Genomic DNA, 16,883 nt, shown 5'->3' with positions numbered 1-16,883 from the left:
ACGCGTGATGTGACCCACGCATTAAATGTCCCCATGCCTCCCTGCCAGACCATGGCAGAGACTGACAGCAAGCGTGGGGAGAGTGGTTGGAAGTGACAGGCCACACGCCCTCTTAAATGCAGCATCGGGCCTCTCACCAATTGACACCTCACCGCTGAGCCCTTGTGGGGACCACCGGCGAAGGACTTCTCAGGCCCTCGGGGAACTGTGAGTGATCGGGGACTACTGTTCGCAGCCTCGAGCACTCTCTCCCGGATATGCCCTCTCTTAGTCCTTGGGGAACTCGGGTGCTCAGGAACCACTGTTCACTGCCTCGAGCACTCTCTCCCAGAATTTGACTGCTCAGGTCCCGGGACTTGGTCTTCTCGGACCTCGGGGAGATAACCCCCGAGGGAGGGCGTCACGTGGCACTCTGCTGTTCTGGCCTCGGGACTCGGGGACCCCTGGTTCCCATGTCACCGACAGGGGTGTTTGCAACAAAGCTAAATTTTAGGAGTTTTTTTTCCAACAAAATAATTTATAGAGGGAAAGTCAAAATCCAAATGATTTTGGGGTGTTTTTGCAATTTTTTTTCCGATTAATAGATCGGGTAGTTCTCCTGTTCTTATAAAAAAAAGTTACTGCCTAGGCGATGATGTGCTTGACCATCCTTATTCTAGCTTCCTTTTTCCTGTTACGGAGAAAAAAAAATCTGAGCCAGGCTCGCCAGACGCCAGTACGCTCGCAACACATCGAAACGGTGCAGTGCCACGGCACACAAAAGGGCCAACAAGTTTAATTTTTTTAAAAAGGGATTGGGAGGAGAGACGTCCTCCCAACATTATATTAAAGTAGGAATATGAGGACTTGAACAAGTTCAATTTACAAAATCTTGAAATATTTCAGTTGAAACAATTTTCCACTTGAAAATTTTGAACTGAAACTCTTTTTTTGACTTGAAACATTTTCACTTTAAACAATTATCCAGTTGAAACTTCTGTCCTTTTCGCGTTCAAACTTTTTTTGACTTTGTTGAGTTGAAACAATTTTTTACTCAAAACATTTTCAACAGAAACAATTTGCTACTTGAAACAATTTTTCTGCAGAGAACTAGAGAAGAAGCAAGAAGCAAAGAGGGAGAAGAAAAAAACTAGGGGTGCAAATTAATAAATCTAAGGTATTCATCAACCCTTCTTAATTCTACTAATAACATAAAAAAATAGAGTAATTGATTAAACTAAAAAGAGGATAAATAGATATTCTTAATTTAATTAATTTGCACCCTATAAAAAAAAAGAAGGTGGGGAGGGCCAGCCGGATAGCACACTAGCTATTTTGCTGACAAACGCGTGCAGACTAGTCGCTCCCAAACCCTCACCCCTAACCTAGAATTCCATCAAAACCACATAAATCCAAGTTTATTCGATCAAGTTGCAATTCCTCTCTTTATTTTGCGTGATTCCTGGCCAATTTGTGGAATCTCTACTGCTAATCAAGCAATTTTTGTCCTCGTACCAAATATATGCCTTGCTCTAAATAAAAAAATACAACTAAAATATATGCGTTGCCAAAATACCCCGTAAAGCTACATAATTACACTCCCGTCCCGTTGAGGGCAATTTCGCCTTTTTATTCATTTTCACGAGTGAACAGTTAGAACACTGAACTGCCAATTTTGCCCCTCGTGAGACATGGTCCAGCCGGACCAAGTCCGCCGCGAGTCCCGACCAAGTTTCGCTTCCCCTCCCGATTCGAGTCCCGACACATCTCCCTGACGACCCGACTGGAGCACGCGCAGCGCCGAGCGCCGAGCGCCGAGCGCCGGTCGACGCCACCCTCCCACCCAGTAGCGCCGCACGGCCACGCTGCCATCCCGCCGGGCCGCGTCGCCCTCCCTCCCCGCGGATTCTCCCGACCGCTTCTCCCTCCCTCCTCGGCGTCGCCAGTTCCCTTCCCCCTCCGCAGATCCGCCCCGGCGCGCGGTTCCTCACCAAATTGTTCTCGGCGGCACCCAAAGGTGGGATCTTTACTGCCAATTCAAGCAATTATCGATTTGATCCGTAGTCGCGTTAACTGGTGCAAAATGTTCCTCTTCGCAGGCCGCTGCCTCCTGGGATTCCCTACTCGTTGCGCTCGCTACAACTGGTGATTTTGATTTTGAAACCAAACAGCATCCCACCTGAGTTCAATATTTGGATCTGGGATTGCCTTAGTACACCTACCTGCGACGAACAGCTTGATTTGCTACTGGTGTGATATGGTGTGAGAGGCCGGGTTCTTGAGAGCGCGATGAGCAGCCAGGGGTTCGGTCCGGGGAGCCCCAAGTCCGTCCGCTACCTTAGAGCAGACTTCGATCTCGAGTCCGGGATCCCCCGCAAGGGCCGCAAGCCCAAGAATCCTCACCTCGACGCCCCCGGCCTCGTGAGCTCGGCGTTGATGAGGGTCCGATACTTCTACGAGGCGCACCCCGTCGCGGTCGCCCTCATCCTGCTGTCCTTCGGGCTCAGCATCCTGATCCTCCTGTCCGTGTACGAGACCCGGTTCAGGACGATGAGGAGCAGCAATGCGTGGTCGAATGAGGTCGGGGGGTACCCGTTCCCGAGCCTCCGGAACCTTGTCATGGTGGCTGGGCATTCGATTTACACGAGCGCGAGCTGCGGGAAGATTGACCGCGAGGATTCGTGGTTCTTGGAGCCGTACCAGAAGCACCCTGGCCAGGTGGCCACGTTCTTGGCGCACATCAAGGAGGGGGTAGAGATCGCTGCGAGGGATGAGGATGCGCTCCTGCTGTTCAGCGGTGGAGAGACGAGGAGAGATGCCGGCCCGAGGAGCGAGGCGCAGAGCTACTGGGCAATTGCAGAATCAAAAGGCTGGTTCGGTGAGTCCAGCTGCTTGAACATTTGTTCTTTTACGTGCTTTAGTAAAGATTAAGCCAACATGTGCAAGTACTTCTAACTTATGAGTTCTGACTACTAAACACTCAGTTGCTCTAATAAAATGCAAAACAAACCACAAACTTGTGTTAGGGACTGCATATCTGTATGATAGAGATTTCGGAATTGAGAGTGGATAGTTCAAATGGTCTCAGTATGCCTCATTGTTGGCTACTTGTTTATAGGCCCCTATAACACTAAGCAGTGTCTGAAATTTTCAATCCTGGTTATGTTGAAAAATATAATTCAGTGCATGAATCCATCCCTGAAACATAAATAGTCATAAATCAGAATATAGGCTCAGACAATTAGATGCTTCCTGAAGTTTATATTGCTTACTTCCCGATCTGTTATCTGTTCATGCCTGAAGTTTCAGTTTGCTGGTTATTCTTGATCTCTGAATGACTTGCCAATTATCCTCGGTAAACTACTTACTGTTTGTGTGTACATGCACAGGAAATGATGAGAGTGTAAGGAGCCGTGCGCTAACTGAGGAGCATGCGCGAGATAGTTTTGAAAACCTTCTATTTAGCGTCTGCCGTTTCAGAGAACTCACTGGAAGATACCCACAAAACATAACTGTAAGCGTTTCTTCTTTTCAGAACGCTCTAGTGAAAACCTTGAATCACCTATTTACTTATCAGTATCAATATGGTAATAAGTGATGATCCTTTTTCCAAACTTTTAATTCATGTTTTGTGAGTTCTGACAGATACCATTCACTAATGGGCGCATCTGAACATTTGTTTCTTAGGTCGTAAGCTATGATTTCAAGGAGGAACGGTTCGCACAATTGCACAGATCCGCACTCGGATTTCCAGAAGGAAGATTCTTCTTCTCAGGTACCCCGGCAACACCTTCAGCAAGGGAGGCTGCTGTGAAAGGTGAAGCATCTGTCAGGTCTCAGTTCCTGGAAGATCCATATGGATGCCTTGGTTCTCTTCATGTGAAGAAGCTCAAGAGGGACCCATTTCACCGTACCATTCCGTACCCTGATGGTTGCCCTGAACTGAAGGGTCTGTTCTCCTATTGCGGTCCGGTGCCTTACTCTGGGCACCTTCCTTGGACTCAATAGTGCAACGTACATGAACCTTGGATCAAACTCCTACTGCCACTGAAATCCCAACATTCTTGCAATGACCTGGTTCTGGACTGACAGAATATGTTTTCGATCTTGTCTGCTTTGTGAGGGATAAGAGAAGAGTTACACTAGGATTAGTGGGATCGTTTTTACAATGGAAGCATGCTACATGTTCAATATATAGAGTTTTCTTTTTTCTTCTCCCCTGGTTATCCTCCCATGTTTCCACTGTCCATTGAAACTTGTGAATTTGTTTGTACACGTACTCTGGTACCGTTAGCAATGCAAGCAATGAAGAACTTGCCCGTGCAGGTTAGCCTGCTGCGCCTTTGGAAGCCTGGACATCCCATGGACACGTGTATGTGATTATCCTGCTGTTCGTCTACTCGTGATTCTTAGCTTATGGCAGCAGGAGTTTCTTGGTAGCAGCAGCCCGTCTTGGAGACGCGACAAATGTCTCTGCTGGCTGCCATGCCATGCCTCATTGGCTCCACGCTCACGCTGTAGGGTCTAACGCTACAGCGTGGAGGTAGAGAGGTGGAAATGAAATCTTCACCACCACCTCTACTAGTACACTGCTGTCAGACGAGATGAAAAAAAGAAAAGAAAATGTGAACAAGAACGGTTTTCCTCCAGCTCATTTTGTTGGCTGTAGTGTATGTATGTGAGTCTCGACTGTATTGCAGGCTGGGCTCTTCTTCCCACATCCTCTTCTCTCGAGATCTCGCCGAAGTGGTTTGGCTTGGCTCGATCGGGTTTCTACTGGTCCGGGTGGGCTCTCCAGCACGCCGCGTCCTGGCCAGCTCCGGCGCAGTCCCTCCTGCGGGGCACGGCAAGCTCGGCAAGGCCCTCTTCCTTCGTGTCTTCCGCGGCTGCGCCTGAGGTGCAGTCTCACGGCGGGACACAGGGCATTCAGCCGTCTTGTGGAGCTCCGCGCGTCCCATTCCACGGTCCGCCCCGCGATCGAGGCCGGAGGCTACCACCGCGCGCACTGGACGTTGGGTGCCCGAGCTTGGCCTGCACGCGTGTGTGTAAAAGTGGCAGGTGAACACGGCAGTGGTGGCCTTGTTCTCAGTCTGTTCTCAAATAGACGTTATTTTATAATTTCTGCAGGCAATTTTTTATCATTAATACATATAAAATTATTAAGATTTGATATATAAAAATAATGTTAACATATTTGTCTTGAAAATACTTACGTACCATAATACTTTTAACAAGTTTTACTGAGAAATAATTATAAAAAATAACAGTGAAACATGTGTGTTGAAGACTACTTATTTTGAGTCCTAAACTACAAATAAAAAACAGGTGGGAAGGAGCTGTGCCCCTTCGGAGGCTCCCGTCGAGGGGGCACAACTCGAATGGTCATTGAGTTTTCGGGGGTCACTTTCTCGCTTAGGTTGTCGAGGGTTACTTCGCGAGGTTTCTTCTTCAGGGTAAGTGTCTTCTTCCTTTTGCCCCTTCGCGACGAAGGGTTTGCGATTTTTCTTTTCTTTTTTTTGCTGTCACCAGCAGATGCTTCGCTGGCCTCGTCATTCGGGGGAGCCTTCTCCTTCGCCCTGACCTGAAGAGAGCATAGTCACCTTTGGTTTGTCTTTATAGGCAAAGCCTCGTAACTCAACAATCCGGTTAAGTTGCCGACCGAGCCCCTGGTCGGCACAGAGTTGGGCTTCGCCCTGGGTAAATTTCCCAAAAAGAAGCATGCCTTTAGTCTCCACTTCAGCCACCGTCAAGCATGCCACAAAGCAAACAATGTAAAGAAATGACAGAGAGCCGAAGTGCAGTTAAGAACATGATAAAAGAAAATACCTGTGAAACATCGGAAGTCCGGCTGGGGACAATAGAGCCCCTCCGACCCTTTGCCACCGAATTTCAGGATGGTCCAACCCTAGCTAAGGGGCCATACCCTAGACGTCATGAACTCTTCTACGAGATCACGCATGGTCAGATGCTCCGCGCACCTAGTGAAGGCCTCAAATGCCGCCTTCTGAGAGGCCTTCAGCTGTACATCGGGGGCGCGGATCCCCTTCACCTCTTCGCACTTGGATACGAGAAACTCCTCTCGGTCCACCATGTGGTAGAACCACCACTGCGTCTAGTCCTTCGGCCATTTATTTTTGTATGTCACGACTGGCGTGGCCAGGCCGGCACGATAAGTGAAGTTCAAGCAGCCATAGTGGGCTTCGCTTTGCACGTTACGTGCGAAAACCGGCTTTGGTTGGTGATGGAGCATGTGCGCTACGGCGAAGGCTCTGGCTGATGCCTTCGTTCCTTCGAAACACGCCGCCCAGGAGGAAAGGCCGAGCCGAACAATGGCGTTCGGCGTCAGCTGGTGGAGGTAGATTTCAAACAGCTTCAGAGCCTTCGGCATCATCTCATCGCAAGGAAGGCGAAGCCCTGCTCGGAAGTAGTCAATGAAGACAATGGCTTCGTCATCTTCGAGCTCCGGAGTCTCTTGCCCTTCGGGAGCCTAACCTTCGAAACATCGCTGATCAAACCCTCTTTTACTAGTCCAACCAGTACTTCTTCATCAACCTTAGATTTCTCAATCCAATAGGTCTTCAGGCGGCTTGTCTTGCCTCTCGGAGCCATTCTCACTGGGCTTCAGAAAGAAGTGTGACTGCGAGAGTCTTCGTACAAGAGCTACAACTTTAGCAAATTCAAGCGGTGAAAATTGAAGCGCCGGGTAGAGCGCATTTATAGTGGTGAAAGATAGGGTTAACGGTGGTTGAAACGAGACGCGTCAGAAATTGAACCGTTGCCGTAAAAGACGGTTCAGCTTGAGGTGAAGACATTTAGCGTCATCGAGCCCTGACCGTTGTTTGGAGGCAGAATGGTCATATATATATATATATATATATATATATATATATATATATATATATATATATATATATATATATATATATATATATATATAAAGAAAAAGGATGATGAACAACATGAAGAGGCTATCTGCTAAAAGGTAAAATGAGCCCCTAGGGGTCTTCGACGGGCCGAAGGGGATGGCATTCAGCTATATTGTTTGATTCACAGGTTTGGCCCATCGAAGATGAACCTTACCTGTAGGGGGCTACTGTTAGGGAATGGTCTCACGCGCCCCTTCGGATGGTGAGGCGAAGTTCACTAGTGGTCGTACAATGACAAATAATGCAGTTGTGTTTCAGGAAGCGCAAGCGAAGCCTTTGGTGGGCCCTCGGACGGAGACCGAAGGTCGACTCGCAGCGCCAAATATCAGCGCAGGCGAAGCCTCTGGCAGGCCTTCGAACGGATACCGAAGGTCGACCCGCGACACCGAGTAACAGCGCAGGCGAAGTCCTTAGCGGGCTTTCGGACGGAGACCGAAGGGTGACTCGGGATGCAGCATCAAGGCTGGTTGAAGGTTCTCTGAAGGCCCATTTGCGACTGGCCTTATGAGAGCTCGGGCGAAGGTGCACGTCCTTCGAAGCCCATGTAACGGTCTGGGATATAATTGTAAATGTGCAAATGTACTTAATGGTATCAAAATACCCCCGAATATATTGAGAATGTGGTAGTTATAAGGGTAATACTGTAAATTATGGTATGAAATGGTTGAGTATGAGCTATAAATAGATTTACACTGTAACTGATGAGACGGATAAATAAGACTAAACATCTCCCCCATAAACATGTATTGTATCTCACCGCCTTCAGCTTTTTCTCTCTGGACCGAAGACTTATCCTGATTAGCTAACTTAGCAACCAACAGTAAGCCGTCTACGTTCCAAGGGCGGAATCTTTTCACTTCGCTGGTATCAAGAATCTCTTCCGTCTCATTCCCATGCACTGAAACTTGGTAGGGGTTTGCTTCACTCGCCGCTGTCATGCGCCATGAGTTGCACCCAACATTATACATGACGCGATACTTTACCGTGTTTTCGAAAGGAACCGTACCAGTTCCCATTTCCAACAGCAAGTCGCATTTGTATCTACAAACTGAAAAAAATAGAGGTCAGATAAAGATTCACATAGCCTAGAGTAGTTGTTTTGTTTTAACTCCTAAGCATTCGAATTTCCAAGTTTCCAACTGGTACGCCACTAGTTAAGCGTCCTTTTGACATGAATTTCCTGCCTCCCATCAGGCCTAGCTGTCGGAACCCAAAAGTCGGGGTCATTCAAATTTGAACTGCAAAGATTTTTTTTAAGAAACTCCATAAAACTTCAAAATGCAATGTGATTCACTTTGTGCAACAACAACATCAATAACAATAACAATAAAGCCTTTATCCCAAGCAAATTAGGATAAGTTAGAGATAAAACCCACAAAATCTAACTAAAAAGATAATAAGAAAATAATAATGATAATAAAAGTTCTAGTAATATAAAAAAAATAAAAGTAATAATGGTACAAAGAGGCTGATGCATAAGTTATGATTTTAATACATTGATTGTTAATTTACACGTGCTTCTATTCGTGGATAGTTTTTTGGGGATATTTCAAGTCTCTCTTTATAGACTCCTTCTGTATTAGGTTTGATCGATCCCTGATTCTCTTCATATTATCAGTCCGTCTCAGTATCCCGCTATGCACAAGTGACTCTGGAGACATCCGTTGGATATGTCCATAACTATCTCAATCGATGTTGGATGAGTTTTTTTTTTCCAATTGGCACTGCCTCTGCCCTATCATGTATATCATTATTTCGGATCCAATTATTTCTTTATGACCATAAATTTATCACAATATAAACATATCTGCTACACTTAACTGTTGGACATGTCATCTTTTAGTTGGCCAACATTCAACGTCATACAAACGATGCTAGAACTTGGCGCAATTTTATCCATCCGGCTTTAATTCTACGACTAACATCTTTATCGATATGAACAATCCTTTGTAGCATTGATCCCAAATATCGAAAGGTATTATTTTTAGGAACCACCTCTCCACCGAGACTAACACATTCTCCCTCATATCTAGTATCACTGAAATCACACTTTATATATTCGGTTTTGATCCTACCAAATCTAAAACATTTCGATTCTAAAGTATATCTTTATAACTCTAATTTACTTACTATTAACCCTTATCATACTTTAATTAGAACCACATCGTTAGCAAAGAACATACATCAATGGATGTCTCCCTAAATGTCTCTGGATATTTTGGGATTTTAGACAACAGACACCGCCGTATTTACGAAAATAGACAACATATTGACGTATTTACAAATTTAGCATCCGTATTCAGAACCTCAAACGCCGAAAACTGACTTTCGGTAACTCAGAATCCGAAAACAGCCCGGCCCCACAATTTTCGGCAATTCAGTTGCCGAATACGGCCTCTGCATGCGCCGGCGCCCGGAAGAAGCTAGCAAGCAAAAGTGTATAAAAGTGCATGTTTTTTATTTAATTCACGATTTTTTTTGAAAATACAAAAATAGTCCAAAAATTCTAAATGTTTTCATGATCAAACTAGAGATCACCAGCAACCCATTTTAATTAGTTTGATCCAAAAAGCCTGAGCCAATATTTAATTAAAATTCTCCAAATAAGTCAACTTTTATAATTCTAGCAATATTTAATGCCTCAAATAATTTCTAAAAATCTAGAAAAATTCACTAATATTGTTATAATGTGATATACTAATTTATAAAAATATTTTCATCCCTATGTTATTTGGTGAAAAAGTGAGTTCCTTTGTAATGCTTCGTTTATATGCATTTTTATCATTTTATGTGATATTCTCTTTTTAATTCAATTTGAATAAAAATAATGCAACATGCACAAAATTTTGGTTCTCATATTAATATTAAGCCTTTGTAATGCTCCATTTTTTTTTTATCATTTCATGCCAAATTATCTTTTTAATTCAATTTGAATAAAAAATTATTACATCAAAGGATGGATTGTGTAAACAAATGTGACAAGTTATGCTTGAAGGACAGCACATTAAGTTATATTAAGTGTTAGCTGCAATGGAACTGTTTGGACATTAATACAAATGAAATAGTTACAGAAGTTAGTTTTTCCATGACGTATGTTAAACACAAAAGGTAGTAGCACAAACTATCTTAAGAATGAAGTGATAGCCTAGTGAGAAGTAGGTGCTTGAATACTGCGAATCGTAGAGCAGATAATAATTGTATGCTCATTTAATAAGATTTGCACAGGCTGAATTAATTATAAAAATGGATAAACAAACAAAATTGTCATCATAAATGTCCATCACAAAATGTGACAGAAGCAGTCTACCTCCATGCGATATCCCGCTCTTGATGCACACATTGCATGGTAATAAGTAGAGCATTTCCAGCACTGGGTGCAGGCACCATGCATCTGCTTGCATATAACGCATGTCTGGAGTTGACATGAAAGCATCACGTTAACAAAGATTAAGTGAGATTTGAACAAATAAGCACAGACAATAAATATCTTGCACAAAATTGAGAAAATACCAAATCAAAGTATTAACCTTCTTAAAATACTCTACAGGGATGCTCAGTATGCCCATTGCTGGCTCCATTGTCGCATCAACTAGAAAAGAGACTTTAGGTTGAAACCAGGCGCATGTAACATGAACCCACAGTTGGTCAACATCTGTTGGCTTGAGAGCACCACCTGTGGCAATGCAAAAAGGTGGTAAAAGTTTAATAGCATGAAACAGGGTAACAAACCAGACTGGTGAAAAAAACAGATACCATCAAGCACTAGTAGAATATATCTAATAAAAGAACACAACTTGAGCATGTTGTGAGGAACAGCAATAATATGAAATATCATTTGAAGATCCTACTGGTTGATGAAACTATGGAGCAAGTGAACAAAGAAGGTAACACATCAAAATAAAAAAATAATACCTTTGACAGGACATGAAATGATAAAAAATGCATATAAATAGAGCATTACAAAGGCTTTAATATTAATCTGAGAACCAAAGTTTTGTGCATGTTTGAATTTTTTATTCAAATTGAATTAAAAAGATAATTTGGCATGAAATGATAAAAAAAATATAAATGGAGCATTACAAAGGCTTAATATTAATATGAGAACCAAAATTTTGTGCATGTTGCATTATTTTTATTCAAATTGAATTAAAAAGAGAATATCACATGAAATGATAAAAATACATATAAACGAAGCATTACAAAGGAACTCACTTTTTCACCAAATAACATAGGGATGAAAATATTTTTATAAATTAGTATATCACATTATAACAATATTAGTGAATTTTTCTAGATTTTTAGAAATTATTTGAGGCATTAAATATTGCTAGAATTTATAAAAGTTGACTTATTTGGAGAATTCTAATTAAATATTGGCTCAGGCTTTTTGGACCAAACTAATTAAAATGGGTTGCTGGTGATCTCTAGTTTGATCATGAAAACATTTAGAATTTTTAGACTATTTTTGTATTTTCAAAAAAAATCGTGAATTAAATAAAAAACATGCACTTTTATACACTTTTGCTTGCTAGCTTCTTCCGGGCGCCGACGCATGCACAGGCCGTATTCGGCAACTCAGTTGCCGAATATGGCACTGTTTACAGTGTTTTCGGCAACTGAGTTGCCGAATACGGTGAACAGTGCCGTATTCGACAACTGAATTGCCGAAAATTGTGGGACCGGACTGTTTTCGGATTCTGAGTTACCGAAAGTCAGTTTTCGGCGTTTGAGGTTCCGAATACGGATACTAAATTTGTAAATACGTCAACATGTTGTCTATTTTCGCAAATACGGCGGTGTCTGTTGTCTAAAATCCCAAAATATCCTTATCCATCACCAAAGCAAATAAATAAGGGCTCAATTTGTGTAGGTTTTCAAAATTTGAAAATTCAAATTTGGAGTGAATTTGGGATACTTAGCCCAATTTACTTCCTACTTATTTGAGTTTGTAGCAAATTCGATTTTTTTTAAAATTTTAGTGATTTTTAGTACATGTTAAAACAAAGGGTGTTACAAAAGCTCTCTCATCAATTCATCAGGAGCTCATTGACACAGTTCAACATCGCATACAACCCAAGTAAACTTCACTCGCATAGCCGCTGCACGTCGACAAGGTTCAGATGGTGCATCCATATATAGTTGACACACCAAAGCTCAGACTGCATCAAAGCAAATGACTCACATTAAGGTTTGTGGATATTCTGCTACCTGAAAATGCATACAAGGAACTGGCCTGCAGCTGCTATTCGAATTTCGAAATGAGGGGTCTTACCTCCGCTCATGCAGACAAAAGTTCTGAAGGAGTTGCTAGTTGTTAGTAGTCATTCAGCTCATACAACAGATGACGAATCTATTGATCTTTCTTTTCCATGGGTTTACCAAGTATTACGAATATATCTTTTTGTCCTAAAAATATATAAATGTTTCATGGGCAATGGACCATGGAAATTAAAGACAAAAAATTCAGAGACAACAGTAAGCCAACAACAATTTACGAGCAAGAGTAACGAAAGTAAAGATGTTCTTCATATTCTGCAGCAAACCTTTCAGTCTTTACTCTATGGAAGGGGTAATGTAATAACAAAATTGCAACTACAAACTTATTAAAAAACAACTAACATACATATACAGAAAAGAGGTACAGCTGTGGGTAAAAGGAAAAAGAAACCACATCTGTTTGGGTTTTTGTGCCAAGAAACACATACGTGATACGTCTTCAGATTCTTAGGATAATGGCTGAAGGTATTTCCAGTTCCAGAATTTTTTCACACTGTACTGTTGAAAGGCCACCAAGAATCACTAATCTAAGCATTCAATTCACTCTATAGACTATAGTTAGTACGCAACCCATTCATGGCCCTGAATAAAGTTCTCCGCTGAGTAGAATCTGACATGCTGTTCTGTTGTCGGACTGCTCCGATCAACCCTTGCCGTGTAGTTTGCACCAGGACCTCGACTATCAAACTCCCCATAATACAATGTCTTGAGTGCAAGATCTCCTCGCCAAGGAAGCCATCCTTCCGGTCTGAGAACCGTCCCCAAATAACAACTGACATATACTGTCCTGGAATACTCCTTCCATGGCCGCCCCAAGTACAGTCTGTACGACTGTGACTTTGCCTGGAACAAAGCCACATACTCTTTGTTCCCATCCACTGTGCAATTCCGAAACACAAACCCTGTCGTCTGCCCTGGATCAATCCTGCCATTCGCCGCCACCACATTTCGTGCACTCTTTCGAGCTCCCTCTGCCCGTGGCACGGTCTTAATCACACATTCTTCAAACATCACCGCAGCATTCCCAAATATAAAATCCACTGTCCCAACGATACGGCGCCGGCGATAGAACTGCCGCATGGTGCGAGCATAGAGCGTATCCTGGTGCCCACGGAACTCTACATTCTCCGTCAGACCAGCACTGACCAGAACGCCACTGCCTGATGAGCGCCAGCATCCGCCCTGTTCTCAAATGTTATATCCCTGACACGGAACCCATCACGAATCAAGTTCAAGCCTAAATTCTATAAGATTCTATTATACTACAGATCATCTTTTTTATAATAAAATATAGAAAAAATTGTACGAGAATTTTTTTTAAGATAGAATTATATAAAATGTGCTTTCAGCCGGTCAATCCCCACGCTCCGCGATGCGGTCGGTGATCACGGTAGCCCCTATGCCCTCCCCACCAGCAAAAGGTTGGTCTTCTCGTACGGAATCACGACATTTTCCTTGTACATACCTGCAGCAACGGTGATGACGAAGTGCCAGCAGTGTAGTTGGGCGCCGCGTTGATGGCGGCTTGCACGGTCGAGTAGCCGCACGGCTTCGCTGCCGGACTCGGCTTGCAGACGATGGCGTCCGGGCGGATCCGTGCCGGGAATGCGGCGGAGGAAGGGTTGGGGGCAGCAGCGGCTAGGGTTCGCGGGGCAAGGGAGCTGAGAAAGCGGGACGTGAGGGGGTGGGAGCGGCCGCGCTAGGGAAGGCGGTTTTCTTTAAGTCTGGTCTCGTTCGGACACTGGCGCGCGCCCACGCTTGATAGTGATCCGGTTAATTGATGGATTTGGTCGCCGGAAGAGTGCTCTACGGGCGCTTGCCTTGTGGCTACACCATCAAGCCATCAACAGGATTTCGTCTCCTGCCCAGCTCTTTCCCTGCTGGGACGGCGGCCGCCGCCTTTCCTGGGTGCCCATGCCCGCCAATCGCTCGTCGGAATGCCCCAGCGGTGGTGCCGTTCGCCAAGGAGGAGAGGAAGGGGTACAGTGACGAGCCTCCGGTTGAGGAGCCAGCCGTTGATTTAGTTGATGAGATGGAGGACGAGGAGGTGGAAGAGGAGGAGGATTTTGTCGACGACGACGGTGACTGTAATGGTTTTTCGAGTCCCGGTAAATGTTTTTTGCGCTCCTGTGATTGGGAGTTTTGGAAGTAGAGTTGTTGGGGACTCTGCATTTTGGCTCCATTTCTTGGGTCACTTGGTCGAGTGCTCATACTGTAAAGCATTTTGCAATTTGCACATTAGATATTCATGTGCCTGAAATGCATGCTGCCCGTGTGAGGTATAACATTGCATTTGTTATTAGTTAGGCAGCCATTAGTAAGGGTGAAAATAGGATGGATATTTTCGATTATTCGAAGGCTTGCGAAGTAAATATAAGATGATTGGTATCCGTGTTTGATTTTGAATCAAGAAAAAAATATAGATATGATATATGATGACTAGTATCTGTCCGAAGTATCTTAATATTAGGTGTTACGAAAAAATTTATTATGATTTTATTTAAAAATATGATAATACACTCCTATACTATTTAATGTGATATGCAGGGATAAATAAAGTCTAATTTTTTATCTATACGACTAACCGATATCTATCTGACTATCCACTCTGACTCCGACTCGGAGAGAAAATATAGGATATAATACATGATGAAGAAATAATTATTCGACACTATATCCGACTCCGACTCCAACAAAATATATGGGATAGGATACAAGATGAGCTGTATCCGATTCGTTTTCATCCCTAGTCATTAGAAACCATCCATCCTACAGGGAGGTGCAGTAGATTATTTTCATCCAGTACCATAGGTAATGCTGCAATATGCAGACACGTTCTCGAGCAGATTGTATTGCTCCTTTGCACAGCCCATTTCCTAGTTGAACCTGATGCTTCCCAATGCAAATTATTAATATGTGCGACAATGATCTGGGTTTTGTAAGGGTTAGCGTTTATATTCGCTGAATTTATGCACTATTAAGCATTCAGTCTTTCAGCAACCAGCATACATTGTCCACTCAAAGCTGCTATTAATAATTTCATTTCATAGCTTACCATGTAGGAATAGTAGTTTGCTGTATCCAATAAGCCAACTCTGTAGCCCTAACCATGCAGATGTAGTGGACGATGACGAGGATGATGAAGATGACTACTATTCCTTCGAAGATGATTTTGAGAATGATGATGAACAGGACTTTTATGTAAGCGTTACCCTGAACTGTTGAAAAATACAAACCACTCCATATAATATTAGCCAACGATCATGCATATGCGTTTACATCCTGAAGGTTGGAGATGGAGGTGCTGGTGGTGGAATATCACTTGCTGGCATATGGTGGGACAAGGAAGCATCGGCTTTGGCAGAGCAGGTATCAGCATCGTTTGATGACGACTTGAAGATTTATGCTTTCAAGACAGCTTCAAATTTAACCATCAGAGTACGCATTGAGAAGATGTCCACTAGGTATGTATCAAATTGCTGCCATATGCACTAGCTTCAGAGTTTGTCATGTTCATGTCAGTTTGTTGGAGCTTGAAAATGATATAAATGTTAGTGGGTCGACAGATTGGTTCTTTGAATTTTGAGGAGGAATCAATCATGTGTTCAAAGGATGAGGTTTTCTTAAAACCAAGTTCGGGCCTATGAATCAAAAGGCAAGAATGCAGTAGATACTGGAAGATGCCATATTTTCATGTACTCAAATGCAGATATAGAGAATGCTCTATTTCTTATTAGAAGGCAGCGAACTGTCTATGGAAGTAACAACATGGATTAACACTTTACATGGTACTCACACGCAACAGCATAGAACATATAAAATGTCAGTTGCAGATAACCTTCAGGTCAAAGTTTTCTTTCTGTGGACATGATTTATCTAATATCTCTCAAGTGCTTGATATAGGTATGGTTCTCCAACAATAGATGACATTGAGGCATACACAAGCATACACAATTGCATACCGTGCAAAGTTGGACGATGCAGAGTCAGCAGGAAGGATACCGAAGAACATATCGTTGGAGGTATTTCCCATCTGTATACAGTATATATGACTAGTTAAAGACTTCTACCCTCTTGAAGAAACAAGCATCAACAAGATTGTGCCTGTTGCTGTACTTGATTTAAGACATTCTTTGGTTAATCACTTTCAAGGTGTCATCCCCTGGTGTGGAGAGAGTTGTCCGTATCCCCAAAGAGCTTGAACGCTTCAAAGAACTTGCGATGTATGTCAGATACACTACGACAAGCGACGAGACGGCCACGCCTCAGGAAGGTGACGGCGTGCTCAGGCTGATTTCTTATGACATGGATCTGCGCGAGTGCACCTGGGGCATAGCTGATGTGAAGATAAACCGGCAGCAGGCCGGCAAGGGCAGGCCCCTGAACAAGAAGTAGAGGGAATGGCAAAAAACAAAAAAAAAAACAAAAAACCGTATAGGGCACACCAGGACTATATCTTTATATATTATATTTATAACTGTGATCATATACTCTAAGGCACACCAAAATTACTTGTTTTTCTGTAACTATATCGTTGGAGTTTCTTAGAGTAACTCAACGATGTGTGGGTTTGAAGTTCTGGTACTTCATCTAGTCATAAATAATGGTGTTTATAGGATGTGCATTCAGACTTAATGAAGTTTTGTCATCAATATATTTATGAATATCCATAATTGACATACAAAAACAACATGTGTAGAT

General features: G+C 43.1%; 2 protein-coding genes and 2 pseudogenes across 2 annotated transcripts; 2 read left to right on the top strand and 2 right to left on the bottom strand.

The window, feature by feature from the left end:
* Positions 1–1,788: 1,788 nt before the first annotated feature.
* On the top strand, positions 1,789–4,321 carry LOC133924261 (uncharacterized protein C57A10.07-like). Its single transcript, XM_062369713.1, has 4 exons — positions 1,789–1,996; positions 2,079–2,857; positions 3,369–3,493; positions 3,667–4,321. The coding sequence occupies exons 2-4, from the start codon at positions 2,269–2,271 to the stop codon at positions 3,985–3,987; spliced, it is 1,035 nt and encodes a 344-aa protein (XP_062225697.1). The 5' UTR covers positions 1,789–1,996; positions 2,079–2,268; the 3' UTR covers positions 3,988–4,321.
* Positions 4,322–9,849: 5,528 nt separating this feature from the next.
* Positions 9,850–10,648, bottom strand: LOC133925496 (histone-lysine N-methyltransferase ATX5-like; the record flags this gene model as incomplete). The annotated part of the gene is made up of 2 exons (XM_062371408.1): positions 9,850–10,317; positions 10,433–10,648. Coding segments are annotated over 2 exons (348 nt in total), but the record flags the coding sequence as incomplete, so codon positions are not given.
* A 1,921-nt stretch (positions 10,649–12,569) lies between these two features.
* Positions 12,570–13,881, bottom strand: LOC133925495 (probable pectinesterase/pectinesterase inhibitor 51; annotated as a pseudogene).
* Positions 13,802–16,817, top strand: LOC133925494 (uncharacterized; annotated as a pseudogene).
* Positions 16,818–16,883: the final 66 nt, after the last annotated feature.

The sequence above is a fragment of the Phragmites australis genome, chromosome 7, assembly GCF_958298935.1.
Source record: "Phragmites australis chromosome 7, lpPhrAust1.1, whole genome shotgun sequence".
Lineage (NCBI taxonomy): Eukaryota > Viridiplantae > Streptophyta > Magnoliopsida > Poales > Poaceae > Phragmites > Phragmites australis.
The sequence above is the reverse complement of the archived record's forward strand: the minus strand, read 5'-3'. Positions and strand labels throughout refer to the sequence as shown.

What these genes read in the sequence shown, in the direction of transcription:
- LOC133924261 (XM_062369713.1), top strand. Translation starts at nt 2,269, where the DNA reads ATGAGCAGCCAGGGGTTCGGTCCGGGGAGCCCCAAGTCCGTCCGCTAC. An exon ending in AGAATCAAAAGGCTGGTTCG is followed by an intron (nt 2,858 to 3,368) that starts GTGAGTCCAGCT and finishes GTACATGCACAG; the next exon opens with GAAATGATGAGAGTGTAAGG. An exon ending in GATACCCACAAAACATAACT is followed by an intron (nt 3,494 to 3,666) that starts GTAAGCGTTTCT and finishes TTTGTTTCTTAG; the next exon opens with GTCGTAAGCTATGATTTCAA.